The 26642-nt window shown below is 38.7% G+C and overlaps 1 protein-coding gene across 3 annotated transcripts; it reads left to right on the plus strand.

Moving 5' to 3' along the window:
- Positions 1-1732: 1732 nt before the first annotated feature.
- LOC117420841 (transforming acidic coiled-coil-containing protein 3-like) lies at positions 1733-13652 on the plus strand. 3 transcript variants are annotated; one of them, XM_034034525.3, is made up of 17 exons: positions 1733-1883; positions 3772-3949; positions 4950-5095; positions 6426-6478; positions 6991-8230; positions 8450-8498; positions 8804-8987; positions 9275-9333; positions 9447-9574; positions 9715-9814; positions 10694-10849; positions 11629-11705; positions 11794-11837; positions 12107-12267; positions 12732-12838; positions 13020-13140; positions 13488-13652. In XM_034034525.3, exons 2-17 carry the CDS (start codon positions 3773-3775, stop codon positions 13563-13565), a joined length of 2880 nt encoding a protein of 959 aa, XP_033890416.3. In that variant the 5' UTR covers positions 1733-1883; position 3772; the 3' UTR covers positions 13566-13652. The 3 variants fall into 3 exon arrangements, with proteins under 3 accessions (XP_033890416.3, XP_033890418.3, XP_058890377.1); XM_034034527.3 differs by having other exon boundaries at positions 1734-1875; XM_059034394.1 differs by lacking the exons at positions 1733-1883; positions 3772-3949; positions 4950-5095 and adding an exon at positions 6181-6218.
- Positions 13653-26642: the final 12990 nt, after the last annotated feature.

Raw genomic sequence — 26642 nt, forward strand, 5'->3', positions numbered from 1 at the left:
CACCTTACCTGCTCTCAGCCCTTCCTCCTCCCGTCACTGTACCTGTTCTCAGCCCTTCCTCCTCCGTCACTGTACCTGCTCTCAGCCCTTCCTTCTCACCAGTCACTGTACCTGCTCTCAGCCCTTCCTCCTCCCGTCACTGTACCTGCTCTCAGCCCTTCCTCCTCCCGTCACTGTACCTGCTCTCAGCCCTTCCTCCTCCTGTCACTGTACCTGCTCTCAGCCCTTCTTCCTCCCATCACCTTACCTGCTCTCAGCCCTTCCTCCTCCGTCCCTGCTCTCAGCCCTTCCTCCTCCGTCACTGTACCTGCTCTCAGCCCTTCCTCCTCCCGTCACTGTACCTGCTCTCAGCCCTTCCTTCTCACCAGTCACTGTACCTGCTCTCAGCCCTTCCTCCTTCGTCACTGTACCTGCTCTCAGCCCTTCCTCCTCCTGTCACTGTACCTGCTCTCAGCCCTTCCTCCTCCCAGTCACTGTACCTGCTTCCTCCTCCCGTCACCTTACCTGCTCTCAGCCCTTCCTCCTCCCCTGTCACCTTCCCTGCTCTCAGCCCTTCCTCCTCCTGTCACTGTACCTGCTCTCAGCCCTTCCTCCTCCCCTGTCACCTTACCTGTTCTCAGACCGTCTGCTTTACCTGTCAGCGTAACTGCTCCTGGCTTAATCTGCATTGCTGCCTCACTCTTAGTAAATTACTGACTTATCTTATTAGCTTGTTCCTTTCTTTTTCCCTTATTTCTGTTCTTGACTCTTCACACTCTTTCTGAACTGCTCCGTATACCTCAGGGTAGCACACGACTGTTGACTCAGGGATGTGGTAAACACTCAAACCACTCAAACCCTAAAATCAGGCAACAATACGTTAAGTTATTATTCTTTAAATAAGATAATAAAGCTGGCAGTGCAAAGGTGGTTGGATAAATTAATGAACTGTATGAGGGAATGTGACTGAGATTACAATTAAGGAGCCAACACTCAACTTTGTTTTATAATTTATTATACACATTTCAAGCATTAATATAATGCATACACAAAAAATAAACATATTCTTGAGGTGTTTATTTGTATGAATAATAAAAAGTGGCAGAATTTTGAAGAGATTATTGTATGCTATAATACACATACTGCACGTACACACATTATAAGATCTAGAACTTAAACATACTTTAATATGAAAATGCGTGGGTAGAAAGATAGAAATGTGCACTTTAAAATGAAATCAGTCTGAAAAATTGGGGGAAAAAACTATATTTCAAATTCTTTTGCACAGAGATCTGACTGTACTTAAAATATTACATGTATATTGTAACAGCTCGGTTTAAAACAATGCATGAATGTGTGTGTGTTAATAGAGAATTATGAAACAATAATATGATACATATTTTATTTTTAAAAAGTGTCATGTATATTATCTGACACAGATCCTCCGCTATTTTCCACTATTCCAGAAGTTATGTTTTTGCTCGCTTCACACAGCCAATGAGTTCTTTTTAAACATTCAAAAGACCAGCCTTGTCAAACGAGAAACTGAACTCGACAACTTCCCCTAAAACAAGAAGCAGTGCGCCGGTGCAGCAGCAGTCTAATGTTATGATTGGTGTGTTGATGATTCAATCATAATGACGAGTGTACCCCACCACGTGTTGGCTACCCTATTTCGTGATTGGCCCGTTCGTATCATTGACAGGCTTGTGGGTCCCATTCGCGCTTTATGATTGGCTGTATTTCCGAGTTTAAATTTAAAATGTACTGGACAGAAAACAACGCAGTCTGCATATAAGTGGATTGAGAAAGAGAGACAGACTGCTCCGATCAGATTCCAGCGTTAAGGAATCAGTTTGTTATATTAATTTGAGACAGTTTGACAAGAAAGTCAAGGTAAACAGGTAAGATATTAATTTGTTTGATTTATAGCTACATAGTTCAGTTTATATCTCCGTCATTAATCATATCGTAATGTGGTAGAATTTAAGAAGGTTGGTGATTGGATTAACGTTATTTTTAATAACGCATATGTTTTCTGAAGTCTATCATTAATCTTTTTGATAATTGTATTAGCCGTACAAAACGGCTATTCTGGTGAAGAGGGCAGTTTTCAAAAGAATAAAATTGATTTGAACTACATTTTGTAAGCAGTGACACTGGCATCAAATTTGTTCTGACCCACTTTCACATGTTGCTTTTTTCTTTACTGTATGCATTTAATTTATTTTAATATCGAGATCGGTCAATGTGAATCGTTAATGCGTGATTTGATTGTGGTTTTCTGTAACATCATAATCTGCTCTGTGATTTGTTGGGTGCAGTGTGAGATCCCAGTCTGAGTATGAAACTCCCTAACTCCGGAAGGCAAATGACGTCTCATCATATTAGTGTTCAAAATAAACTCTGCCAGCCAATGCCTGCTTTATTCAGTACTATTTAGGACATTGTTACCATACAGCCATATCGGTCTGTACCTACTGCTGGCAGTGGTAGACGTTTATTTATTAATATTTCTCTGACGAGTGTGTGAGAAGTCACGGGTTTAGTCTGCTGTGTTGTTGCAGAACATGAACGCGCTAGCTTCTTTTCTGTTTAGGTAAATCACATGCCACAGACGGGTTCAATGATTTTCCTTTTTCGTATTGGTCAATTAAAAGGCATTGACGTCAGCTGATCACGTTGTTTGTCAGCGATTTGATGGGAACAGAAAAAAATAAAAAATAATCCTTGCCCTACCCCAACATTGTCAGGGTCAGAGTCACATCCAGATATGTTAAATAGAAGTGTCTTAATCTCCTTCCGTAATTTCACTTTAAATCTGTAATAATTAATGAAGCATCAAAGTCGTGTTAACATTTTGCATTCTGTCAGCCTCTTCCCCTTCATGGCGTGTATTCCCTCCTCCTGTTCATGTTTTCTCTCTGATGTTTGTTTTCACTTCATATACTACCCATGGGGGAAGAGGGGAGGACAAACTGGACAGTAGGCTGGTAAGAATAATAAATTGGGGCGAAAGATTTGTAGGGTTAATGGGAATTCTCCCAATCCGGTCAGTGCCTAGGGATGCTGGTAACAACATTATTAAAATAAACTTGGTTTCATGGCAGATTGGTTCACTTTAGTTTTTTTTTTTTTAGGACTTCCAGCCATTTTGACTAATATGGAAAGCAGCTGCATTTTCATGCAACTGCTGGGACTTGGTGTGTGTGTGTGTTTCTGGTTTGCTACAATAAGGTTTTTTAATATTAAATTGTGCATGGCTGCATTTGCCTTGCAACTAGCCCACCTGATCTCGTGAAATAATTTAGCATTCCTCACAGCAGTTTAGTAGGGTTGTTGCATGTTGCTACAGTACAAACTGGGTAGTATATACATATACAAACTATAGTATATACATGACTGAGTAACTTTTGGGTGGTTTTAGAAAATAAACTGTTTAAACATACACATCCCCTGCAAATTATAGTTTGACCGAAAGCTGTCTGAATGCTTTTTTTTTATGGGATATACAGTTTGTCTATACTAGTGTGTTCAATAACCTCAAATTTCACACTTCTGATGTAATAATTCACAACTCACTGTTCATTCACCCCCACTCTGGGAAGATAGGCATTTCAAATCTACCTGCTCCTCTCTCTCTCTCTCTCTCTCTCTCTCTCTCTCTCATAAAAATAAAAAGTTGTAAAGGCCTTGTGTTTACTGTTTGTGCCGTTATCTGGCCACGCAGCTGTGAAGCAGACACCATGGGTGTGGTTACTGTATCATACATTCACACGCTTTCCTTTCTAGAATGAGTCTGATTGCAGTGAACGATGAGAACTTGGGAGTTGATCCTTCGAGTAACTGCATCAGTTCAGTGACGTGCGACTTCCTTTGCCTGCCTCAACAACCCACAGGGAGACCTTCTATCCTGCGGCTGTCCCAAAAAGAGAACATGCCTCCGAAAAGCCTGATGAAGGATGTGAAGGTAGGAAAACTGTGATACTTTATGCAGTGAAACTGTTTCAAGTTTTGCCATTGCAAGAATTAGTAAGAGTTCTTGGTCAAATGTTGTTTTTATTGTGAAGGGATTACAGTGTTATCCAGCATGATTTGATGTATCTTGCTTGCTAGGATCTATTTAAGTGACAATCCACCTGATTTGTAATCGTTTTCTTAATTACAGTATAAAACTAATTGAACCTTGCACACTACCTCCACCAGTCAAGTTAAAGTATTTCAGCATATCATACAGAGGTGGGGTCTATTATAATTACAATTTCAATTGTTTGAAATTACAATACTGTTTTGTTTAATTAGTTAATTATGCTGCAGTAATTACAATTGCACTAAAGTAACAAATAGCTACACTAACATGTATTCTGTTTATTCAATCAAGCAGTAGTCACAGGTACAAATACAGAAACATACTCTAATGTTTTCTGAAACCAACAGGGTCACTAAAAGTGGTTAAAAATCAAAGGAAAGTTTGCTCAGTGTTAACCACAACATGGAACTGATTAAGCTTGGGAAGTTGTGTAATTTAACTGATTGTTCAGTTATATGGTAAATACAATTATGTAGGTGTGCCAAGGTTCAATTTCAATTACATTGTAATTGCAATTAATTACAAGTTACACAATTACAATTCTAATTGAGCCCAGGTTTGAAAGGTTTTAGTTCTACAGTACTGTAGCTGATTTAAATAAAACCAATATCTACAATATATTGGATATATATGTACTTTTATGGTTCCACAGAATGATAGTTTCTAATGCAATACATTTTGATGACCAAGCTCCAGTGTTAATTAATTTGAAATATCCCCATGTATCTTGAATTAAACTGGGTATACTTTGAAAAATCACTTTTACTGTGATGTGACTGAAGTCTTATCAAAATATGTGCCTAGGTGGCTGAACATTAAAGTTAATTTCTTGTACAAACTTGAAAACTGAAGCTGTTCCGCGTTTATCCTTTATCTTTAGGTATGCTTTCAGACACCGATGCGGGATCCTGTCACTCGCAAGATTGTGTCTTCCGCTAGCAAGCTGGAGAGCAACTTCACATTGGATGATTGCACAAAGGCTTTAGAAAAGCTATCTTTGAAAACAAACCAAGCTAAAACTGCTAAGTAAGTTGATGGACTGTTTCTAGGTACATCAGTCTGCTTTACCAATTGCATATTGCCAGAGCAATTTAAGACAAAACTAAGATTTTTCTGTTGCTTACCCAGCTTTTTCTTTTTGGTTATATGCAGTTTATAAATGAGTAATGTTAAGATCAAATGATTTTTGCTCTTTGCATACCTATATGAAAATATCTAGTTACAAATGAATAATAATGCAAGCAAATAGTAGAACATGGCTATGATTTAAGAATAAAAAATTAAGTTTTTAAAATAGATGTCTGTAGCTTCTCTTAGGTTAAGAGCTTTTTTTTTTAATAGCAACATTTCAGTCTTCTATTTAATGTACAAAGAAGCATTACAAACAGTTTAGCCTTATATCTACTTTTTTGGTTTATTTAGTTGAATCTTTTGAATTGTCATTCTAAAGTGGCAATTCAGCAATCCTTTACAAACTATGAACAAAAAACAAATGCCACACAACTATGCAGAAGTGGCATGGGATATGTGTGTTAATCAAATGGTAGTCAACTTGGAAGCTCTTGTATTACTGTGAAAAGATTTAGTAGTGTGCAGAGACATAAAGTGCATGTGTTTTTGTTTTTTTTTAATTTGTGTATTCTTTACAAATCTTATTGGGTTCAACCAAATGGGTTCTTGTAAATATTCTCAACATTGGCTTAGGTGGATTAGCATTATAATAGATTCTTCAGACCAGCTGCTATGCCTAGCTGTCACAGAGATGTGCTATAACAAAAGGAGAAACGGATGATGGTTGCAGTTGGACCTTTGTGCAGAGCTTGGATGTGGAAGTGTCTGGGTTGTGAATGCTGCACAAACCTCTTTTGTTTTGTTTTTTATGGATACTGTGTGAAGAGGTTTGTAATCGGCAAGTAGCTTAAATTAAAATTTAAGTTTAGCTGTGCTTTCTAATTTTAAAAGATCCAATGTGCAGAATATACAACAGTTCTTGTGAAAGGCTAGCTGCAACACATTTTGGGAATATGCGTGTCGCATGGTATCTTGCATCTCCGGTCAGTTTGGCTGTATGGACTTGGGCTGTTCGAAACAGCAGCAGTCACAGTCTGCAGTTCATACAGTTTTTGATGTCCACTGGAAAAAAGTACTGGTAAGCCTTTTCTATTTGGAGTTAGAAATTGCAGGATGTAGGCTTTTGTCTAGCTTTAATTTCTGAACTGTTCAGAAATCTTATTCAGCTGTAACTTTCATACTAAATTGTCGCATCCATATTTTTACTGAAGCCAGTTTTGTAGGAGTTTGGAAGTGCCTGTGAATGTATTGACACCTGTCTTTGATTTATTTATTTTTTTTGCAGTACTTCTGCACACATTGAAAATAAGAAGAATCAAGATAGTGAGTGCAAAGCAGGTAATGTTTAAAAATCTTGCGTGTCAAATAGGCACTTGCTAATAAAGGTCTAGAGCAGTGGTACTTTGTTCAAACCATGTACCTAACTATTAAACTGAATCGATTAAACCCCTGATCATGTTTAAAAAAAAAAAAAAAAAAAAAAAAAAAAGGGGTGGGGGGGTGGTTAGCTTTAGCCTATTTAACCTGTACTGTATTGACACTTCAGGATTGGAGTTGCTTGTCATTGTTTAGAGTTTGGGTGTGAATTCCTTATCACTGCAGAACTAACGTCTACCCTTTGGAGAGCCAACTTCAGCTTCAGTACTGTTGATTTAGAAATGTACAATTTGTGTACTGGATTCACACTTTATGTTGCAACTGGGACATTTTGAACATGGCAGACCCTTTTGCTGTTTCAATTAGATTGATGGGTTTAACTAGTGGCTGAGGCTAATTCTTTCTTTCTTTTCTTTCTTTTCTTTCTTTCTTTCTTTCTTTCTTTCTTTCTTTCTTTCTTTCTTTCTTTCTAGATGCAAATGATATCAACACAACAAATGAGGAGGCGCCTTGCCCAGAGGAACTACCTGTTCAAAGCAAAGGAGCGTACACCATTGACTTTGACCACCTTGATTCCATCAACCCCTTTAAGAGTGGTGGTGGTCAAATGGGGATTTCCACTCCTAAAGTAGGAAATTCACCAGTTAAAGTGTCAAAGACCCCAGAACAGAAAAAATCCCCTGTCAAAGTGACAAGCCCTGAGAATATAACTCAAGGTGAATTATCATTGGAAGATACACTTCCTGTTACCCCGAGGCTGGATAACTCAATACCTGAAATAGAACCTCAGAAATTGGTAGAAACTACCAATGACACTTGCAGCCCTGTTTCTGTTAAAACAGATGCTTCAAGCACTGAGTTGTCTTGTGATGTACCTGGTGAAGATGCAGAGACGGTAGTTTCCAAGGCAAGCTACAATCTGGATTTGGACAATCTGGATAAGATGAACCCCTTTTCATCATCTTCAATGGTGAACAACTCCCCTCCACCGGCTATAGGATCTTACAACCTTGACATTGATGTTGATTCCATTGATCCTTTCAAGTGCGGTGGTTCAAAGCTCCAGAACTCGCCCATTGGTGGTGGTTCCAAGCCACCCATTGAAAGGTCTTCATTAATGAAAGATGTCCCTGAAAAGCTGAAATGCAACAAGCCTCTTGAAGCCTCTGATTACCCTCTGAAGAAAGATGAACCTGTTAATCTAGAGTACAGCAGGCCCATGACTGAAACCTCTCCACCAGTAAAAGACGAACCTGTAAAAGAAACCAGCAAGCCTCCCACAGAAACTTCTTCCCCAGTGAAAGATCAACCTATGAAGCTGGAATTTAATTTTGATGACGGCAAGGCCAAGAAGAAACCACCTAAAAACCTTGGCAAGAGACCCCCTGGGACCAAACTGTCTGCCAAGAAACCGGTGGCACCCACTGAAATAAGAGAACCTCCCAAATCGCAGGAAGTTCAGGATAAACCAGCTGATGACAATATTCCCCTTCCAAAAGCCTGTTATAATTTTGACTTTGACAAGTTTGATGACCCCAATTTCAACCCCTTTGGGACTGATGCGAAAATAAACAGTTCTCCAAAACCAGAGGCTAATGCCACTTCAGGAGCACCAGCTGAAGAAAAGGCTGAGGCTGCATCTCAGGTTTCAGAGCTCCCAAAGCTTGAACTTCATGAAAAACCAGTTAAAGATGAATCTTCTGCAGTGCCAACGTAAGTCGTTTGGGAGCGAGTTCTTGTGTGGATGAGGGTAACTGCATGTTGGCAGAAAACTGTCCCTATTATAAAATGTGTGTGATCAAAAGTTTCATAGAATTGGTTCAGCAGTACTGCTTCTGGTGGACAAGCTAAAATTCTGTGCATAGCGGGTGAACGGTCAACAAATGACGCTACATTTTGCATGTGTGTTTCAACATTATCTACTTTTTACAGGTCAGCTAAAGTACCTACCTTGACAGAGAACGCAACACCAGCAGCCGAGGTAAAAGGGTTTTTATTTATTTATTTATTTATTATTATTTTTTTAATATGACTTAACCAAAGTACAGGCTTTGGTTTTATGAAGTTGGGTGATTTTTATTAAGCTTTCAGATCTAAAATGTTGTGCCGAGCTTTCACATTCAGCCAGCTTCAACATATAGGCCTAAAGGCTGTTTATGGAAGTTTTAAATAAGTTGGGCTGTGGAACTGTAGCTGTTCCTTGTGCAAGGATTCTAATTTGGTTACTGTGATGTAAATGCTGCTGCTTTTTTTTTATTAAAGCCATATGAATTGTTTGTTTTGAAGGAAGTGGTGCCAGAACCCCCAAGCAGTAATCCTGCCATTGAAGAGGACAAGCTGGCATTAGACAATGGAAATCTGACCATGGCGATGCCAATGATGCGAAGAAGTGTAGCAGAATCATTTATGGACTGCACTGCATCTAACCATGGCATTGCAGCGGATGAATCATTCAGGCCAGGAACAGACTGTATGATGTTTTGGCTTCTTTCTCACTCGAGTCCCCTGTACTTTCATTTTAATTGTATAATTGCATTCAGTAACATATCTCTCCTGTCACTGCTGTAAATTTTAAAGCTCTTGGTATGATAGTTGACCATGATGTACATCCACACTATATACAGAATACCAAGTTTCAGTATAATGTGATGAGATTATCCAGCTATATGTCAAAATGTAAGTGATATGTAGATACATAAAGCTTCGATGTCATTACAGGTTTTGCAAGACTAAATGAGTTAATTCTGTCTGCTTCAGTTCTAGCTTCGGGTTTTAATGAGCCAGTTGACTACCTGGAACAGTTTGGAACATCTACGGTAAGTATACCTCCAATGGTAATCCCAGTACCACTGCAACTCTATATGGCTCCCTGTTGAGTACCCACAACATTTTAAAGTAGATCTTTTAAAAACATTTTTTCCCATTTCAGTTTAAAGAATCTGCGCTGAGAAAGCAATCCCTGTACTTGAAGTTTGACCCATTGCTGAAAGAAAGCCCAAAGAAATCTCTGCCTACAATGTGCAATGGCATACCGCTCCCGTGTTCCGTCCTCTCCAGGTACATTTAAAAAGGAGTCTGGTTAAAATGGACCACCTGTGATCACCTGCAAATTGTGATGTGGTTTTGTCGCAATCCATTGCTTGTAACTTTCTTTATTAGTTGATCACTTAATTATAAATGCCTGTATTGGATTTTAGGTTTGGTGACGTGTGGGATTTGCCAGCCGGAGTTGAAAACAAAGTGCAGAGTGAGCAAAAGCCTAAGGAAGTGAATATTCTTGAAACATCCCCAGTGGCTGTAAGTATTGCATTTTTGAAGGTAGAAATTCAAAATTTCCTGGAGGTGTACATTTAACCCTTTGCGGTCCATTTATTAATCGCGCGTCAGGCACGCCAGGAATAATTAATTTTCACACGCGCAGTTAATTTTATACGCGCTGTTTAAAAGTATTTTTTTTCACAGTCAAACGGGTTTAAATGGCCCTGCATATCAACAAAGCACACACTAGGCATCTCCAGCCCCTCCCCAGCCTTTTGTTTGCTATAGCGTTCAGCTGTGTAAGAAATAAATAATAATAATAATAGTCGTACATACCGATCGATCATCTCCAGATCACTCGTTTTATCACCAAACTCCTCAATAATGCGATCAAAGTCATTATTTTATTACTATAACATCTGAAAAAAGCTCTGCAAATGTCCATGATAGTCTCAGTGCGCTGACGCACTTAGCCAGCTTGTTTATTATGGACGCCCATTATCTGATACCTGATACCATGTATGACTATTCATGAAATACGCCTTTTTTTTTTTTTTTTTTTTTTTTTTTTTCCCGACTTGTCTCGGCTCCTGTCGCTACCACTCGGCAATTGAATGGTTTTCTCGGCTTTTTCCGGAGAAAAAACGACTAAACACCCGTTTATTGCGTTGCTATAATGATGTCGGACCCAGTCCGACAATGGACCGCAAAGGGTTAAATAACAGTAGTGCAAATGACTGGTATTACTTTTTGTCTTCATACTGCCTGTGTTCATATGTTCATTCAATAGAATATATTTTATTTGTTGATGCTGTATTGGAAGCTAACTATTCAAATCAATCAGTTGGATTACATTTTTACTTTGCTACAAATGTTGAATCTGACATTCTAAATGAAGTCTTATTTTTTATTCCTCAGGGGACGGCTCCTCTGGTGCCTGTTGTGCCTAGTGCCATAAACTCTCTTGTCCCTGACTTTTCCCTCCCCCCTGGTAATGCAGAAGATGCTATTATTGAAGTCTTAAAATACAGTCAAAAAGACATGGATGCTGCCATTGAGGAAGTTGGACGAGAGGTACAAATTAAATGGCCAATAAGTTTGTCCGGGTGCAACCTGACCTTTTGCGTAATGACATGCTATCCATAAGTACAGCTATGGCCAAAAGTTTTGCATCACCTAGAATTTTAGGATTGAGACAATGTGTAAAAAAAACAAAACTTATGAACATAATTTAGATCTTGTATTTATCATTTAATCAAAAATATCACAATTCTACTGGAAGCCATAATACAGTATTTCATGTTATATTTTGAAATGTCACATTCTTTAATTTGTCAGTAATATGGAAAACTACAGAGCAGTATGTCCAATATATTAACATAACATTCAGCAGGTTTTAATCAACTTTATGAAGCAAAATGTACATAGCTGTACATCTTGAACTAGTTGTATTTACATGATAACCACATTAAAATGAAGAAATAAACTAAACATTATTGCAGTTATCGGTACCTTTTCCAATATAGTTTTGCCTGTGTGTATTGTATATAGGTAACATAGGAACAGTGCAAGCACTTCCAAATACTCAATAGTGCCACCCAGTGGTAGTCAATGGCAAAGGCTCAGAATTGTGAAATTTTTCATCTTCATTTACAAGATACAAATTGACAATGTAGAATAATGAACTACTCTCATCCAGCGTATCTGTATAGCATGTATTATACATGTCTCTGTATTTAAAGTATTATGGATTTTCTTGTTGTTACTGCATCTTGTAAAGCGCTTTGTGATGGTGGTCCACTATGAAAGGTGCTATATAAAATAGATTGATAATGTGTAATGTTCTGTTTTAGGTTCAAGAAAAACAGAAAGTAATTGATGAGTGGCAGGAGAAGTATAACAAACTGCGGGCGGATTACGTGATAATGGAGTATGTATTTTGGAAACTATGGCAGTTATGTAATTGTATGCATGCTATTACATTCTTCTTAACTAACTTTTTTCTTTTGCTGCTGTAGGACAATTGTGGCAGAGTTTGAATCAACAATAGCCCAAATTGTAGGTATGTGACCTTTTTTTTGGGGGGGGGGGGGAGGGAGAATAATAGCGTTTTTTTTTTAGACAAGGCATGCTCTTGTTGGGCATGTTTTATACATTTGTTAAACTCCTTGGCTATACTTTTTTAAAGTATATATCTAGTTGCCCACACCCTCTGACACTACAGATCACACTTGGTAGGGCTTTACGTCCTCGGATGTCGTGGCAGGCTTTGTAATGGTCACAATGACTGATCTGTGGGTTCAATAACAAGATGGTTCAATTCTATTTCAGATGATGGTCAGAAGCAGAAAGAGGCAGCAATAGCTGAAATTCAGAAAGTCAATGAGGAGAAGCAGCAGGTGCTTCTTGACTTGAGTTCAATGGAGAAATCTTTTTCAGACCTCTTTAAAAGGTTTGATAAACAGAAAGAAGTAATAGAAGGTTACAGAAAGGTGAGAAGTTAACCTGATTTGTAGTTAAAGCATGAGATGAAGACAATGAGTATTATCTAATATTGCAGCTCCCATGGTTATATTATCCTTTTTACAACATGACAGGCTTCTCCCCCCTTTATGTACTTAGAGTTGAGTAGAATGGATGACTAGTGAGTCCCGATGGGGAAACTGGGACTAGACCAATGGGTCAATTCTTCTACAAGGAATCACAAAACCAGGATATAGATTTAAGTGTTTTTGACAATGTAACCTGTTAGACTTTAGTGTGGAGAGATTTGAAGCAGTGGTTAAGCTACTACCTTTATTGTGTGGACAATACTTAATACACTATTTAATAGTTGATTTCACTGTTTTATGGTACTGTGCATGACCAAACATGGTGTAAAGAACTGTTTGTATTGACTATGCAAGTGAACTAGTAAGAAGGTATAATGCAACATCTTGTGGTGGTTGATTTTTAGAATGAAGAAACTTTAAAGAGATGTGCTCAGGATTATCTGGCTAGAATTAAAAAAGAGGAACAGAGGTACCAGACACTGAAGGCTCATGCTGAGGAGAAAATAAGCCTGTAAGTACTGTGGGGGTGTTTTTTTTTTTTTATATATAATATATATATCCCTTGAAAGATATGTACAACATATTGAAACGTTGGGCAGCTGGCTCTGAGCTAAAATATAATATATAAAATATATTATTTTTTTTATGAATGCAGTGCTTTCAATGAAAGTCCTGTTTGTGGTTTTGTTTAGTGCCAATGAGGAAATTGCCCAGGTTAGAACCAAGTCTAAGGCAGAAAATGCAGCACTGCAGGCAACCTTGCGTCGGGAACAGATGAAAATCCAGTCGCTGGACAGGAGTCTTGAACAAAAGGTAAGTGAAATGTGTACTGCAGTTGCAATACAATAATATAGGAATACAGACCAATGTTGTAAAAGAACGGATTGAAGCTGTGGTGCTTTGTGCTGCCTTAAATAAACTGTCAATCACTGGTGGACAGAGGGCTTTATTACAATTTCTGGTTAAGAAGGATATGTGTAAATACTGTGTCAATTCCTATGTCCATTTTGTTTTTTTGCCTCTAATGCATACTGAAGTGTTGCCTGTAAAGTTTCCTAAAATTCATCCTTAGGCTTAGGTGCTTGATGGATATTCTTTCAAATAGTCTTTCAGTATCTTGGTGGACTATTCTCCTCATATATATATTTATTATTTAACAGGCAAAAGAGAATGAAGAATTAACAAAACTCTGCGATGAACTCATAATGAATGTGCAAAAAGGAGGAGCACGCCAATGACCTGTACATTTCTTTCGATTCTTTGTTTGTCATTTTTTTTATGTAGATAAAAGCACTGCTATTAAATAAAGTCCCCTTGCAAAATTACCATCATGTGTGAATCTTATTAACCTGGATACATCTGCAGGTGTAGTTATAGAAAGCCATCCAGGTCAAAAGTGTTTTAAGAACATCTTCAAAATGTTTAGAATGTGCACTAAATTTATAGTGAGCATTTTATAAATGGAACATGTCTCCATGTTTTTGAACATGACCTGCATCTCAAATTAGAGTACAGTATAGTGATGCTTGTATTAAAATCACCAACGAAAGACATGACTACCAGAGTACACAAACAGCAACATGACTGACTACTAAGAAAAGACAAACCAAAACGTTGCTGCCCGATCTCGAATTGTCCATGACATACAAGCAGCCATTTTCAAAGAAGCGTCATTAGCTTCCTAAGGAATTCAAAGAGATGCTTTTTAATATTTAAGCGTTGCTAACAAACAGTACCAGCTTAGACAGGTCGGGAATGCTGATCAGACCCACGTATTTTTTTTGACATGCCAAGCAATACTACAGTTCACAAATTAGGAGAAACAAGTGCGAGTCCACACAACTGGAAATGAGATGCAGCATATAATTATAATGCTCTGTATGATGGCAGACGGAGGCAAACTGCCTCCATGTGCGTAACTGAGGTTGTATCTCTTATTTGTAAATGCATATTTATTTGTTCCTCAAGTTTTGAGGGTGGGAAATTTGGGCTGTCTTAAATTTGAGGGCGTCTTAAAATCTGATCAGCTCATGTGACACTACCAGCAATGGTTGCGCACGGTGCACACACAACAGTGTACGAAAACTTTGGCAGGATCTACAATCTCTGAACTAATCTTCTCTGTTCAATAATAAACTAACGTTGGTGAAGAGATTGATCATGGCGGATAAACGGATAGGGCGGATATGAGACGGGTGGATACGCGATGGATTACTGTACTTCACATTGCTTTTAAATAGAAATAATTTCAACTGATGGCTGATTGCAATTTATCTTCTCAACACAAGATGGTGCTATTTAACAACTTATTTTCTAATAAGGGAAGCATTAAAGAATTATGTATAAAAGTAGAAATGGGAGACATTGAGATGAAGCTTTGGGTGGGTGGTGGCTGCATGTATGTAAAAATGAGTTAGCTACTGTCCTATAATCTTGTTACCTATTGCATTAACTACTTGAGCTGGCCACCATTTGTCATGTGGATGTGAAGCATTGAAACAAGGGCTGATTTACCACTTGGACTCATCCTTCAGTTGGGCACTAAGTTGACAGGTTACTGTAAACCATCTAATAAAGGCACAGTAATGCCAAGGTAAAAGCTTCAGCCAGCAGTATGATGTATCAGTAAAGTATTGACTGAGTGCAGACTGACTGAGCTTGCTATTACACCTAATTGATCATGCTTATAACTGCTTGGATCCATGATGAGTTTTCAGAATGATTTGCTTCTCATTATTATTGGATGGGATTGAGTATAAATCTGAACCAGCTGGTACTGGTGACTAGTTAGTGAAAAATGTATTTTTTTATTTTTGGTTCAATTATTCTTAAACCAAAACCATTATTACATGACTTGGATCCAGAACATGACACTATCTAGGCATGGTATACAGCCTTCTAAAGTCTGAAGCTTCTTTGTGTGGTTTTTAGATAATTGGTAACATTAATTCTAAAAGGGTATACAGTATATCCTGGAGAATAAATTCAGAGCTGCACGTGGTGCATCCTAGTGCGTTTTGGCAGATGAAAACCCTTACATTCCCCAATCACTTATTACAATAGCACAACCAAATTAGTGTGGTTATTGTACATGCTATTCACTTTTCCACTGACTTTAATTATATAAGGGTCACAAAGGAGTCTTATTTGACTATACATGTCTTAATAAAAAGCCATAAACCCCTTCACAATACCACTCTAAGTTCAACTGAACAGAGCTTTGGTCTTTAGTGTCTACTTTGGTCAGTTAAATACTCAATGGATCTGATATTAAGTAGACTTGTACGTGCTAGGGTTAGGAAATAGGCTGGACAATAAATAAATGAATGAATGAAATTGATGATCAAGGAGAAGACAATATGGAAGTTGCAGCATGTCCCAATGGACTGGTTTGATAAGGGTTACTCAAAATGGAAGTTATAATAATCAGACATCATGTCTTTGGAACAGCCTCTTCACAATACCTTTCTAAATCACATAAATATTTATTAATTCTGACCAGGGTTGCAAATCCTTTAAAATATTGACTATTACTGGAATCATGTAAATTGAAATTGTTTTACTTTGTTATGCTTTTATTTTGTATGATTATTTTATTTTTATCCTGTTTGAATGATTTATTGAGTTTATAATGTGTTATTTCTTGTTGCCTTCTCTTGCCAGGACCCCTTGAAACTGAGATGTGTATCTCATGGGTTCTATCCTGGTTAAATAAATACATTTGAATTTGAACATTCAGGTGATAAAATATGTGCTTTTTTTGTTAACCAAAGTATTATCCTAACCTAATAACAGCACTGTATCAATATTACATAATGTAAACTATCAAAACAACTAAGGGTGGATGGGGCACAATCCCTCACTTGACGAGCATGGCAGGAGACTGATCAATGATGAAAACTGACAAAGGATTTAAATAATTTATGTTTTTGTTTTTTCAGGGGCCTCATTCAAAACATGGACCTTTCTGCACTGTGTCTGTCTTTCAGTCTGTCTGTCATGCCTTCCTCTTATGCACATGATGAATTTATCTATCTTCATGATTTTACAAATACAAAGTAATTTACATAGCAACCAGAATTGAATCTATAGTCATGGTTGTGACTCCAGCCAAGTTTTAATATTTAGCGTCACGGTAAGACACTGATACTCACACTTCATGTCCTTTGCAAATAGATGCAGAATAGAGGTTTTCCTCATTATTCACATTCCTGAGGTGTTGTGTAACCGCGCGTACATCCCGAGGGGACACCTTATTTTTTGAATCTAAAGGATTAAAATGCCATAGAAAGCACAGACTCTTTCGAATATCTAAAATCCTTTCATGACATGACACATGCTTAATGCAGAGAAAACATTTATTTACGCAGAGTGCACCCTTTTTCAGCTTGAAGAAAACAACTCTTCAAATGCCTATCATATGTAACACTGATAGTTTGTATTTGTCAGCTTTCAGTTCTCAATAGCTTGTGCTACAGAGCGATGGGGAAGTGGGAGATTGCATTCCATTTTAGGTGAGTGCAGGGGCGCTCTGTGCTGTGGTAGCATGGCCAGCAGCTGAGATATATGAGAGAGCAAGGGACAGACAACAGGGTTAAGAGGTGAGGTGAAGAGGAGGTAACACACCAAGGAGAGCAGGAGCACAGGCACAGGTACTGTAGGGTTACACAGACAGGGGGCGCTGCCCTGCTTTTATTGAACAACAAGCTTCAATCTATAATCCAGTAGCTATGCAGCTGACATTCCAAATCAAACAGCTTGCTCAGCGGACCCACTTACTGTATCTGTTGAATGTTGTAATATTATGCAAATATTTGAATTGGAGTTGTCACAAAACATACTCTCATCACTTCCATTTAAGCATTTGTGTTGGATACTGTTCTTTTTGATAATTTACATGCCTCTGGCAGATCCAACATATCGTTTCAGTTGTTGAAACATGTGCAAATCTTAGCTAACACCTCTAAGTAAGTTTATTTTGTTTATTGTACTAGAAATATATTTATGTTGGATGGATTTACTGGCATCAGTTATAATGATGCCCAGCCCCCGATTGCAGTGTTTGTCTGCAACAGTAAGAATAGACACATTTATAGTAATCTCAGGAGAAACGGTGCTACTGCATTGGTTAACCCCTTAAGGTACACAAGGAATTGAGTGGTTGTTCAAATGGTTTCTTCTTAGAATACATTTGAATCTGACTCATGAGAAAACGGACAGTTTCGATGACTAGATCCGACCTGTCAATAGATGTTAAACAACCTGCCAAGAACAAGTCAACATGACTGCAGGTTCCAGTAGGTGAAGAGAGGTGCAAGCAGGCTACGATGAAAATCAATCAAATTGCAGCATTTCAAATACAGCACCAGAGATGCTCAAAGCTCTGTCATTGCTGAATACCCTTTCAAAACAAGCTGGAAAAAAAAGTTGGAATCACAGCCCCAATTAATACTAAGCTTGAACTACTGTACCTTACCAAGGTAGCATGAGAAAGTCCAAGTTTAGTGCTAATCAGGGTTTGTGAAACCAGGGCTGTGTCCGAACATTTTTTTTTTAACTGCTAACAATGTAAAAAGACTAGAAAGAGTGGTGTGTGAAGTGAACAGTTTGAAAAAATATTTTTACTTTATTATAGTGGGAGATAGCTTTAATCTAGGACAAAATAGCAACAACGATGGATGTGCTGCACAAAAGTGGTTAAAGAAAAGGGCTTGTAACCAGGAGGTCCCCGGTTCAAATCCCACTTCAGCCACTGACTCATTGTGTGACCCTGAGCAAGTCACTTAACCTCCTTGTGCTCCGTCTTTCGGGTGAGACGTAGTTGTAAGTGACTCTGCAGCTGACGCATAGTTCACACACTCTAGTCTCTGTAAGTCGCCTTGGATAAAGGTGTCTACTAAATAAACAAATAATAATAACAAAACACCGGCCTGGCACAGATTTTTCACTTGCAAACCCTAATCAGCACATTTAGAAGCACACGCCAAGCAGCTGAAGTGTAGTTGTTGGCGTGAGTAATGGATAGTCGCGCTGTAATCTGCTGTGCTATCATTTCGATTGTGTTGTGGATATATATATACTGACTGTACAGAGAGCTGGCAGTAAATAGTGTATTATGATGTAAAAAAAAAAAAAATTAAATTGTTTGGGAACGGTTGTTGTTGTAGTATGATTTGAATGTATTGTAGCGTGCACGGGGGTTAGACAGCAGCAGGGCTGGTAGGTGACGTAATCACACACGAAGACATGAGCCCGATATACGCTCCTTGCAAAGGAGCCGTCTCTTTTATACAGCGGTATCGGCGCTATGCTTTAGTGCGAGAGGTCCCGGGTTTGCGCTCTGTGTTAACCGGGATCGCTACAGTATTTTGTGTTTATCTAAGTGATTTTCTTTGTTTGTGTTTGTGTTAAAGCCCCACCCCACTAAACTCATGCCGAATGTGGCCGTCTCAGAACTGGTTGTTAATTCGGAGATGGCAACGTGTATATAAACGTGTGTGTTTGTGTGTTTGGGGTGGGTGTTCAGGAAGGAGGGACTGCAGCGAGCACAAAGCAGAAAGGAAAGTAAACAAACTGCGTTATAGGATTAGTGAAGGCTACTGCCCAGCCTGACGTAGGTTTTGTGTTTATTGTATGTGTTCGTGGTTTGTTTATTGTGAAACAATAAATGAAATTACTTTTGAAGCTGCTTACCCTTTAAAGTGGTTGTAGGTAACAAAAACAATTCCATAAATCTTAGATGTCATGCAGTTCCATTCACTACACAGGTCTCAACATGAATTTTTGAAAGACCCACGTGTTATATCAAAATGTATTTTCATTTTAAAAAGTGATCTCTGAATTCTACATGAGGTTAATTAAATCTCAGTGTAACGGGCAGTGTTGTGTGATACACTGCTGTTATGGATTCTATCCTGTCCCCTGTCGGTGAGATGAGAAGAGATGAGATTAAAAGCGATGAAACCAAGAATACAGATGACTCCGGCTCTTTTGCATTGTGGTTAAGACGCTTGCTTGCGGTGCACAGGATCGTTGGTTCACGCTCACGCACAGCCTTGGCCCGGTTACATCAGTTAGCATTTTCTTGCACTTCTTTACTCATGACCTAGGAAGTGAAACATCGACAGACTTCCTGAGAATCAGTAGTACCAGAAAATTTTGGAAATAAAATTTCAATTTATTGTGTTTATATAGCGCCTTTCATACCACAGTATCTCAAAGTGCTTTACATGTCAATTAAAACAGAAAGAAGTTTGCAATATCATGAACTAGCAAAAATTACAAAGCAACAACGCATAATAATAGTAATAATATCAATAATTAATAACAATAAAAAAAATATCTACCTAAAACAATTTAAGACAGTTTTGTATATGTTTTTCAAAACTGCACATTTGAGACCTACATGTATTGTATAGCCAGTGGAAGTGCACGACTGGTAATATTATACGGCAGTATCTAGCTGCTCTTGAGTTTGCTAATCTACAGGTATTGCACACCATTTCATATAGGTCTTCTAAAACAACACTGGTGAAAGGTTCTCATTTGTTTAATGTGGTGAACGCATTTCCTGGCAGTCTATTATTACACCTGGTTTACCACTCTTATTTAAACAGACCTGCTGTTTGATCAGCTTCACAGGTAAACTCAGTACCACTGTATAATTAGACCTGTTTATAGCTACCAGACCTGTTAAGATCAACACGGCTGGTATGATCATTATTCACACTTTGGAGCCTCAAGAACTACCTTGGATTTTCTCAGATGCAGAGATATTACCACACTGTTTTATTTTAAATATGCAATTTCAGTAGTAGTACCCAAAGTTCCAGAAGAGTTTTTATTTATCTGTCTACAATATCTCTTGTTGTTGACTCCTGTTATTGCATAACTACTTTGAATTAAATTATTTCATTACCATAAAACCATGATCTGTGGATTGAAAGAAAACTGATTTTTTGTTTTGTTTTATTATTTACTTTTAACAAGTGAACCCCATTTTGGCAACCTGGTACATGGAAGTTCCAAAGTGCAATTTCGGGTGTGTCTGTTACTGTGCTGTTAAGAAGGGGAGAGTGTGGGGGCATCAGGAGCATCTCACAAACATATTCTCAGTGACTTCTCACTGCTGGTAGGGCCTGTTTTTTTAAGTGCTGTGGGACTGAGTTTAGTTACTCTGGACTAATCTTCTTGACAGGCACCCAGTCAACCTCCGGAGACCTCGTTTACTTGTTAGAGACTTGTGTCAAGGCTGAGTGAACCCCACCTGGGGATATATTCCTAAAACCTTCAGATTCTTCAGGCATGAGTTACACCTGCTTTACATCTAAAAATGTCACTTTTCTAACTGTGAAGAACCTGCAAAGGCATATAACACCACCCTCTAATGGGACCTGACACCTACCAAAGCACCTCCAAGAAAGTGTGTTAAAATACAGAACTGTAGCTGTATTCTACCCCGTTACTCTAACCCTTAACATCAGCTATATCCAAACAGCTCCACGTTTAGGGGAGCCGGCCCTCTCTAAGTCGGCTGCATCACTGTTTTATTGAATATGCTATACAGTGAGTACGGCTGACAGTCTATGCATTTACCTCATAGCCCATTCCACTACAGTGCTCCCTCATTAGTATTCACCAAATCTGGTTAATTCACGGTGAAAACCATGTACCGTACTTTGCTGTGTAATAGGATCATTCACTTTATCACTGCCATTAATACAAGGGATTAGAACAATACAATGCCATTTTTAAAATTGCTAATCACGAGAAAGGCCAGGCCCCCATGACTGACACATTTATGAGACCCCACATCCTTCCTGCTCTGTTATTGCTTCCTCTGGGAAAGAATGGTTGCTCTATTTAAATAAACAAACAATAATAATGTTTCTAAATGAAGAGCCATGTTGGACAGGAAGTGTCCAATAAACACTCAGGCAGCGAATGGAAAATCCAATAAACACTCAGGCAGCGAATGGAAAAGCTCTTTATGTTATACATTGTGGGTGATGCAATGGATTTACCACAAGAAAGAGTTTCCTAAAACAATTACTGTACACTCTGCATATTTACAGTAAACTGATTATCTTTTAGTGTGGGGTTATTGGATCCAAAGACCCCCAAATAAAATGGTCAAATTTGGTACAACCTTTCAGAGGAACAAATTTGAAACAAATATTGCAGCAAGTTTCAGCAGCTTTGTCACCTATGTGATAACTTTCAATTTACTCACCACGCCTGATCATGCTGCATTTAACTGTGTTTGACTGAGTGATATATTAGGACCGGGGTGGTGTTATTTTGTGGTACGCGTTAAAATGTGGTACACCGTGTACTGCGCTTGCCCGGTCATGCTCAAAAGATTTTAGCTCAGAAAACAAGTTAACGCGCATCTGAAAGAGGTAAGATGAGTTTGGCCATTAAAGTTCTTTTTAACAATTCAGCAAATTTATCTGACTTTAACTGATGAGCAACAAATTGGGTTATGTAAAATTGTAAACATATACAATTTTGTGGGTGAACTACAGTTTGTCTTGTTTCGTAGTGATTTGTGCAGTCGTCAATCACAGCATTGACAGCGTACCATTTTCTGGCGTTAAACAGGTATGCATAGAACATTCTGATGATGTACAGCTTTTTGGCCCTACACAGGTCTTATTGGCACAATGTTCCAACAAGGTCCTTGTAGGGACCCAAAAGAAATCAAACCAGCCTTTGAGTGTGTAGATGTAACAGCGAAGTTTACTGTACAGAATTCTGGAGAGATGAAATACAGGCAATCTGCAGTTAGTTCTCTAACTAATCATAAGTTACAACCTTTTATACCAGTGCACAGACAAGATAATGATGAAAGAAATAGACCTGTTTTGTGTACATGTACCAGTGACAAGAGAACGATCAAAGGAGTAGACCTGTTTTGTGTACCTGCAGTAGAACATTTACTGGTGTTCCAAAGGAACCATAAATCACAAGCTGTTTGTGGGGGAAGGTATGTGAGTTCTCTCTTACATTTTAGGGAAGCTGTTACATTTATCCTAGTTCCACCCTATGTTATATGCACTAGAGAATGACATGAAGACGGGACTCCCACGGGATTCCCGCGGTACAGGAAAAAAATGGTGTTAAATTTTGCAGGACGGGATAAGAACATAAGAAAGTTTACAAAATGAGAGGAGGCCATTCAGCCCATCTTGCTCGTTTGGTTGTTAGTATCTTATTGATCCCAGAATCTCATCAAGCAGCTTCTTGAAGAATCCCAGGGTGTCAGCTTCAACAACATTACTTGGGAGTTGGTAACAGGCGGGACCAGGAAATAAAATAAATAAATAAACCTCTCAGGACAGGCAAGAACGGGATTTAAGCTTCCAGGAATGGGAAGGAATGGGAAGGAACGGGACTACTCTGCCACCAGCAGACAGGAAGAGTGTTTTTTTGCTCTTTAAAGTCGTAAGAGCCTATGACATGGAACTTGACTGTCACCATAAACATACAAAATAATATTAACAGGTCTCACTTGAACATATAAATCACATTAAATTTTACCAAAGTATGTTTAATCACGCTACAATGAATCAAATAATACCCGGAAATACCCAGAAATACACAGAGAGAACCCCGACGTGGCACGCTGGAGACCGGCGCTGGACCTGGACCCTCCGCACTGACTGGTAAGTATCTCCGGACCCGGATGCTGGACCTCGAACCTTGGGACAAAGATAAGTAGAACGCTGGCGGACCTCGAGTGTATCCTTGCAGGACTACAAAGAGATTGCTCAGTGTAGGTAAACGCAAAATACAAAAATATTAAAAAGTTAGAGCAGTTCTGGAAATGATTAAGTGCAAATAAAATAGTGTTATCTCTTCTCTCTCCCGGGACTACGACTCTACTGGGGAATGGATTGTCCAAGGAGTGCCAACCAGACACAGCAAGGCAGTTACCTAAAATAAAAATCTCTTGGTTTGTAAATCAAAAAATGTCTTCAGTGTCAATAATTCTCTACACCAACCCACTGTGTGTTTATGTTACAAGGTGGAGGCGAAGTGCTTTTTTTAAATGTAGTCGTCGCCAATTTTTTTTTTACCCCGGTTTTCTCCCCGATTTGGAATGGCGACTCGGGATACGGAGGCTGGAACACGCGTCCTCCGAAACGTGCTCCTGCCAATCCGTCATTTTTTGCACTGCGGATCCACAGCGAGGCCACCAGACCTATAGTGCCGGAAGGACAACACAGATCTGATGGCTCCACTGAAGAACCGCAGGCGCACTATCAGCCACAGGGGTCGCTGGTGCGCGGTGTTACCCTGCCGACCTAAGCCCTCCCTACCCGGGCGGCGCTTGGCCAATTGTGCGCCGCCCCCTAGGAACGGTCCTGGTCACAGTCGGCAGTGACATAGCCTGGATTCGAACCTGCGATTTCCAGGCTATAGGGCACATTCTGGCACTCCACGCGAAGTGCCTTTACTGGATGCGCCACTCGGGAGCCCCTAATGTATTATTTTTATTTTAGATTTTTAAATCTTTGGTTCATTCACATATCCTATTGAAAACAACTATAAATATGAATCTATTTTTTACATTCATAATATCATTATGTTAACAACAAATCTTATTTAATTTGAATTTCCCTTCATGTTAAGGTAAATGCGTATCTGATTTTTTTTAAAGTATTATTTTTTTCGTAGCATTGAATTATCAAAGTCACATGACGAAGGCAGACACACTGAAAATAAGCAATGGTTTGTTTCCTGGGAAGAAGAGTCAAAGTGCAGAGGAGTTGACTTCTGGGAGTTGGAGTTGTTATCCTTCTTAGTAACCAAAGCCTTAATTGCAAGAAAAGAAAAAGCATTTAAAAATTAAATACACATTTACCATATTATGTGAGTCTTTCATATAGGAAAGTGGGAGACCTACATATTTACAATAATTCATATTGTTACTTACTGGAATTATTTTGTTAGCTCTTATAGCTATTATTTTTACTATAGAGAGGTAAAAGCTTTGAACTTCTGCAAAAGCTTAATAGATTGGTATCACCGAACTGCAGATTTCAAAACAGCACTAACAGCGCATTCAGCATTTAAGAAAACAATTTCCATCTGTGCATCTGCGTCTGTCTGCACATATCTCAAACGCAGTTTAGAAATGTTTTTTTTTTATTATGACACTTAAAAAAAAAAAGTCTATTTGCAAGTTTGTCTTTCTTTTCTATTGTGCTATTGTTCAATTGTAAGGGATTTCAAAGCTACCCAAGCGAAGAGGTCTGAACCTAATCGTTATAAGGCAAGGTTTAGAAGTTTTGATAGTAAATTGTCATATAGATTTAAAGTGAACATATACATGAGGCCTCCTGTGCAATTCGCATTTAAACCTATTTCTATACTTTCAGGTCAATGTTTTCCCATCTTTATTTGTTAAACACTTCTTAAAAAGATGCATTTAACAATAAAAGCATATTTGTTGCTTTTTTTTTTACTTACTGTACATACTATAGCAAACTTTAAGAGCTAAACAAAGCAATTTAAATGCAATATATAACAGAGGAAATTCCATTCTGAATCAGGTCTGCCCTGCTTCACAGCTATATCCTGTCACTAGCCAGCTCCTTGCATCCCCTGTAGGTTTCACAATGCAAAGGCTCCTTGTTGACTCACTGAGGTACTTTGTATGGTGGCAGGCTTGTTACCACGCCGACGTCTGCTGTAGGATAGGATTTAGCATTTTACCAGACTGAGCCCAGCCAAGGTTGATTCTGAGAGTGTTGGTGGCCTCAGCTGTGTTCCTAGTGTACAGCCTCATAAAGTGCTTGATGATTTATATTTAATAAAAGCACTATTATGGGGTGAATCCATTTCATTGTACAGTATTTCACATATTTCATTGATTAAACAATTAAATATATTATTTTTTCAGTGTAGAAGGTTTTTGTACATTAAATGGGTCCTGACATTGTGCGGGACAGCAATAGCTTTAAAAGTAAGTTGTACTGTTATTTGGGGATTAGTGACACAATTTACTGCATTTCAACAACATGTGCAATTCCATAATATGACCACTGGGTGGCCCTGTTCATCTTTACTGGCACAAATCACTTGGTCTCTTCTTTCTTTCTGTAGGTGTGATGTTTTCAAACACTGGGGAATACTGCACATAATGCTAGCAGTATAACCCTCATATTTTTTTACCAATGCTTGTTCCCAGCACAAGTAAAAAGTTATGTGGGCTTGGTCAGATCAACAGGGATAGGTAATGAGACATTATCTATCTACATTTATTTTGTTCATCCAAAACACACTCCATTTGACTGCAAATCCGTGACTGCGCTGGCCATGGAAGGCTCCGTCACACACATTTCTGGCACGGTGGACGGGTGCAGTGCTGTCTTGAAAGTTGCTGTTGCCATCAGGGTACAAGTGCAGCATTGTTGGGTGGACTGGATCTGCAAGAATGCTTCAGCACACTACTGCATTCATTCAGCCTTCCACAGTAATAAACCAGGGTATACCAGGAGAATATCCAATAATGCAAAATCTAATCAGGTACACAGGTCCCAATAGAGTGGCTATACAGTACAGACTCCTTGCACCTGATTATTATTATTATTATTTATTTCTTAGCAGACGCCCTTATCCAGGGCGACTTACAATCGCAAGCAAATACAAATACATTCAAGTGTTACAATATAAGTGTGGCAAAGTGCCTCGCCCCTGTGTGCATTTGTGTGTTCTATGTTGTATGTATGCGTGCGTATGTAAATGTTGGTGTATAGTCATTGGTACACGGGATATAAACGGGTCTGTGTTTCACGTGTATTTAAATTGTATATTTGTATTTAGGCACGGGATTGCACATCACGCACGTGCATTTAAAATATAATATGTGAACACAGGGTTTCACGTAATGAATTCACGTGCTGGGATTCAAGTGAGTAATTAATTAGTAATTGAATCCCAGCACAACAGTATATATAGATGCACGTTCCTGTCACTCAGGGTTGGTGTTCGGTGAGTGGAGAACGGGATTGGAGCGGAGGTAAATGTTAATGAAAAGAGCAAGAATTAGTAGTTGTTTTCACTCACCGTGTTTGTTTGTTTGTCTCTCCGTGCACCGTTTGTTAAGTGTTAGTTCGTTTTGTTTGTCTGTTTATTTTGGCTACCAGTGCCGTGTCCTGTGTTTCGTGTACCGTTTAAAACCTTTTTATTTGTTAATAAACGCTGAGTGCAGCCATTGCACTCAGCTCATCACCACCGTCTGTGTATTCCTTTTCTGGTCTGACGCCACCCACTCTGGCCGTCTTTGTGACACGTGGTGTCATCGT

The sequence above is a fragment of the Acipenser ruthenus genome, chromosome 1 (assembly GCF_902713425.1).
Source record: "Acipenser ruthenus chromosome 1, fAciRut3.2 maternal haplotype, whole genome shotgun sequence".
Classification (NCBI taxonomy): Eukaryota; Metazoa; Chordata; class Actinopteri; order Acipenseriformes; family Acipenseridae; genus Acipenser; species Acipenser ruthenus.

Coding starts and splice junctions, on each gene's coding strand:
- LOC117420841 (XM_034034525.3), top strand. CDS start 3,773: ATGAGTCTGATTGCAGTGAACGATGAGAACTTGGGAGTTGATCCTTCG. Junction 11,838..12,106: donor AACAATAGCCCAAATTGTAG/GTATGTGACCTT, acceptor ATTCTATTTCAG/ATGATGGTCAGAAGCAGAAA. Junction 12,839..13,019: donor GCTGAGGAGAAAATAAGCCT/GTAAGTACTGTG, acceptor GGTTTTGTTTAG/TGCCAATGAGGAAATTGCCC.